This window comes from Camellia sinensis, chromosome 1 (genome assembly GCF_055761805.1).
Source record: "Camellia sinensis isolate YWXY chromosome 1, ASM5576180v1, whole genome shotgun sequence".
NCBI lineage: Eukaryota > Viridiplantae > Streptophyta > Magnoliopsida > Ericales > Theaceae > Camellia > Camellia sinensis.
The window spans coordinates 220,439,004-220,443,919 of NC_138961.1; the positions used below are offsets into that span (position 1 = coordinate 220,439,004).

The 4,916-nt window shown below is 35.7% G+C and overlaps 1 protein-coding gene across 1 annotated transcript; it reads left to right on the forward strand.

Moving 5' to 3' along the window:
* The first annotated feature begins 686 nt into the window (after positions 1 to 686).
* LOC114312115 (pentatricopeptide repeat-containing protein At5g39350) lies at positions 687 to 4,358 on the forward strand. Its single transcript, XM_082895764.1, has one exon. It carries the CDS (start codon positions 1,096 to 1,098, stop codon positions 4,021 to 4,023), a length of 2,928 nt encoding a protein of 975 aa, XP_082751890.1. The 5' UTR covers positions 687 to 1,095; the 3' UTR covers positions 4,024 to 4,358.
* Positions 4,359 to 4,916: the final 558 nt, after the last annotated feature.

A 4,916-nucleotide genomic window follows, 5' to 3' on the forward strand; every position in this document is an offset into this window, starting at 1 on the left:
GTGTATTAATTAATGAATTAATTTACAATTTGTCATAATTTAATATGTTTTTGATATTTATAATTTGTATAATGAGTGGAGTTAATAATAATGTCATGACTAGTGTTGGTATATTAGTTAGTACATTAATTGGTATATGTAGCACCACCATTACTTATTAGTAATTTTAGAAGATAATATTTAAACCAATAAATAGGGTTCGTTCGAGATATGAGTTGACTTTTTAATCTTTTAATTATTAGTTTGGGATTAAAAAGTCTAGTTTGAGATAAGTTTTTATTTTATTTTATTTTTTTAATTTTTATGAGAAAAAAATTAAATAATTTTAATTTAAATGTGATATTTTATTTTATTAATTTTTTGACTTAATTTATCTTTTTGTGTCTAAAATAGTTTAAAAAAAAGGGCAAATTACATATACACCCCTCGAGGTTTGGTTAAATTACAGATACCCCCCTGAGGTTTCGGAAATTACATCCCGCCCCCTGAGGTTTGTATTTTCATAACAATTTACCCCCTGAGGTTTATATTTCATAACAAATTACCCCCTAATTTCTTATGCAAATATAGTATTCAGGGGGGAATTCGTAATTTCTCAAACCTCAGGGGGTATTTGTAATTTAGCCAAACCTCGAGGGGTGTATATGTAATTTGCCCTAAAAAAGAACCTCCCAACTCTCCATGCTAAACAAGTGCATACTTTTGCTCTGGATGACGACTGGTTATATAGTGCTCCTGGAGCATAGTAAGAAGATATTTTAGGGTGTTGTGATTGATGAAGAAAACAGAATTCATGATTTGATTTTATATTGAGTAATTGAGAATACGATATATGATGATTAATAAATGAGTATGAAATCATGGTGACGGGTTGAATAATTTTTCCGGGATGATATGTATGTTTTGAGAGTGGTTTGTTGTCCAAAAAATGGTCTTTATTGCATGGTAGGGGTGTTCTTTTCATTCATTCAATTCAAGTCATGCGAATGATACCCTGTTCAAAATTTCTGCTACTGAACTAGTCTTGTTCAATTATAGCCCTACCCATTGCTTGCTAATAAGCCATGAGAATACATTGAACGATGGCGGAGGAGGATGCTCTCTAGGATTACGAAGTTGTGCTACAGTTCACTCGTTGTTACTCAACCCATAAACCACTATTCATCCACTCCTCACGGAACTCACATTCTTCGTCTGTTAAATCTCTGCCGCCGAGTAGTCGAAGACTTGAAGCCACTCAAATCTCTCCTTCTCGTGCACGGCCTAATCGACCACCAACCACTGATTGTAGAATTTTTCAGGCGTTGTTTTGATCTGGGTTCTCCCGAATTAGTTCTCTCTGCTTTTGCTGTAATCGAAAAGCCTAGTGTGTTCTTGCAGAATTCAACTGTTAGGTCTCTGTGTAATGTTGGGTTATTCGAAGACGCCTTGTCTGTCTATCAAAAATGTCGAATTTCGGGATGCCCTTCTGATAATTTTACGTTTCCTTTTGTGATCAAGGCGTGTTCTGCTCTGGGTGCTCTTCAGATTGGTAAAGGGTTACACTGTTCTGTGTTGAGAAATGGATTTGGAGACAATCTTGTTGTGCAGACAGCTCTTGTTGATTTGTACGCCAAATGTGATCAAATGGGGAGTGCACGTCGACTGCTCGATAGAATTTCTCAACCGGACTTGGTTCCATGGAATGCATTGATTTCTGGGTATTCTTTGAATGGGCTCAATGAGGAGGTCTTTCATGTTTTCCAGGAGATCTGTGCGATGGGTTTCAAGCCTAATGTGAGCACTTTGGCCAGCACAATTCCAGTGTGCACCCGTTTGGGATATCTGCATATGGGTAAATCTCTTCATGGATTTGCTGTAAAGTTAGGATATTTTTTGGATGAATATTTGATAGCTGCTTTGATCTTGATGTATGCCGGTGGTGGGGACTTTGATGTTGGTAGGAAATTGTTTGATTGTTTACTGGAAAAGAATGTTACCATCTGGAATGCCATGATCTCTGCATATACACAGAACCAGAAACCCAATGAGGCATTTGCATTGTTTAAGCAAATGCTCCAAGCAAATGTGCAACCTAATATGATAACTTTTCTGTCCATCATTCCTTCTTGTGAGTGCTTTGGTTGCATTTTGTATGGTGAATCACTACACACGTGTGCAGTAAAATATGGGTTAGTTGACCAACTTCCTGTAATGACAGCCATATTATCAATTTATGCCAAGCTTGGAGATATGGGTTCAGCTGAGTTTCTTTTCAATCAAATGCCAGTGCAAAATCTCCTGTCGTGGAATTCATTGGTTTCTGCATACGTGCACAATAGACATTGGGATGTTAGTTTGGATGCATTCCGTGAAATGCAGCTTGCGGGGTTTAATCCTGATGCAGTCTCTATCGTTTGTGTTCTTTCTGCCTGCTCTGAACTAGAGGCCATTTTACCCGGTAAATCTGCCCATGCATATAGTCTTAAAAACGGATTTGATTTTAACCTCAATGTGTCGAACACACTCTTGGCATTTTACTCCAACTGCTATCAGCTTTTTTCTTCTTTTAAGCTATTCCGTAAAATGGGTGTAAGAAATGCCATTTCATGGAATACATTGATATCTGGATGTGTGCACAATGGAGAAGCAAGAAATGCAGTTGCTCTTCTTGACCAGATGCAACGAGAGGGGATGGACTTCGATTTGGTTACCCTGGTAAGTGTTCTTCCCTGTTATTGTGGACCTGAAAATTTGGTGCAAGGAATGGGTATTCATGGTCGTGCAATCAAAATGGGGTTTGCGTCCGTTGTTTCTTTAGCTAATGCACTTATCAGCATGTACTTCAACTGTGGAGAATTTCATGGTGGCAAGTTACTTTTTGATAGCATGCTTAATAAGAGTATGGTTTCTTGGAATGCATTGATCACAGGCTATCGATATAACAACTTACATGATGATGTCATGCTGTTGTTTTGCCAAATGATAAAGGAGGATCAGAAACCAAACGATGTAACCTTGCTGAATATATTACCTGTATGCTATACCCCGTTGCAAGGAAAGTCTATTCATGCTTATGCAGCTAGGACAGGGATTGCAATGGTAGCTTCTCTTCTTACATCTCTTATATTCATGTATGCTAGATTTGGAAATATGAATTATTGTCTCTTGCTGTTTGAAATGGGGGAGAAAAGGAATATTTCTTTGTGGAACACTATTGTTTCTGCTCATGTACAAACAAAAAATGCAAAAAAAGCAATTGCTTTCTTCAGCCAATTGCTTCACACAGAAATGGAACCTGACTACATGACAGTTTTGAGCTTAATTTCAGCTTGCGTTCAGATAAACAACCCAAATCTCACAAACTGTGTAATGTCTTATGTGATACACAAGGGATTCAACAAAGATGTGGCTGTCGTTAATGCCCTGATTGATTTGTATGCAAAATGTGGGAACATCTCAATTGCAAGGAAGCTATTTGATGCTCTACTTGAAAAGGATGTGGTCTCCTGGAGTGTGATGATCAATGGGCATGGTTTGCACGGTGATGGTGAAGCAGCCCTCGCACTTGTCTCACAAATGGAACTTAAGGGTATGAAGCCTGACGACATTACTTATGTCAGTATTTTATCAGCTTGCAGTCATGCTGGTTTGGTTGAGCAAGGCCGGATGTTTTTCAATTCTATGATAGAAAATGGGATAGTACCGAGGATGGAACACTATGCTTGCATGGTGGACCTTTTTGGGAGAACCGGTCACTTGAACGAGGCTTATGACATGGTTACGAAGTTGCCCCATAAACCTTCTTTAAGCCTGTTAGAGTCTTTGTTGGGTGCTTGTATAATCCATGGAAATCTTCAAATAGGGGAGGAAATCGGAAGGTTGCTCCTTGAAATGGACCCTGAAAATCCTGGATCATATGTGATGTTATACAATGTTTATGCAGCGGCTGGAAGGTGGACAGATGCGAATAAAGTGAGGTCGGACATGGAAGAGAGACAATTGAGGAAAGTGCCAGGTTGCAGTCTTGTTGAGGGATGGTAAATGGTTGTCATGAAGGGTTCTGGAGGCAAATGAGCATCAAAATTTGAATTTTGAAGTTTACTCGTGCTAGATTGCTCACATTAGAATGAGAAATTACGATAGCATAAAGCCTTTCTTCAATCAGAACAGCAAGGAAAATTCTATCATACTAGAATGTGGTTCTGAGGTATGGTACATGAATAATTGGATTTGGATTTGGATAAGACACTATCTTGAAATAATTAATATTTGGTTGGAAAACCAAGGTAAATTCTCACAAACAAAGTAGTTTTGAGTATTTTAAATAAAATATTTGTTAAATTAGCTTACTATTGCAACACGCCATATTTATTATTTACTATGAGAGAAGTTATTATTTTATAAACTCATATTTACTATTCAAAATGACACCTTACTAGTTCAACAGGTAACAGGTCATACATCGAAAATTGTGCTTTTTTAATTATTGTTTAACACACCATACTTGGCTATTTCCACTCCACATTTTGTTTATTCTTTTTAATTATTGTTTTTTTTTTTTTGATTTTTTAAGACATAATATAAATTGTAAGAAATAAAATGTATTGTGTTATTTTATTAAAGAAATATATATTTGAAATTGAAATTAAAACTCATAAATATAAAGTTAAGAATAAATTTATAATTAAATTTTATAAACATCAAAATAAATATATCAAAGTTGGTTTTAAATTTTTTTTTCTTAAATTTCAAATCCAGATCATTTTATTAATTATTTTATAAAACTCACAAATTTTATATGAATTTCATATACCAACCTTTTAGGAGTTTTTATAAATACAGTTTTTATGAATTTAATATCCACAATGAAATTATTTTTGTCCTCCATAAATTCATATGAATAGCTATGATTATGTTTTTACAAATTTAATATC

What these genes read in the sequence shown, in the direction of transcription:
- LOC114312115 (XM_082895764.1), top strand. Translation starts at nt 1,096, where the DNA reads ATGCTCTCTAGGATTACGAAGTTGTGCTACAGTTCACTCGTTGTTACT.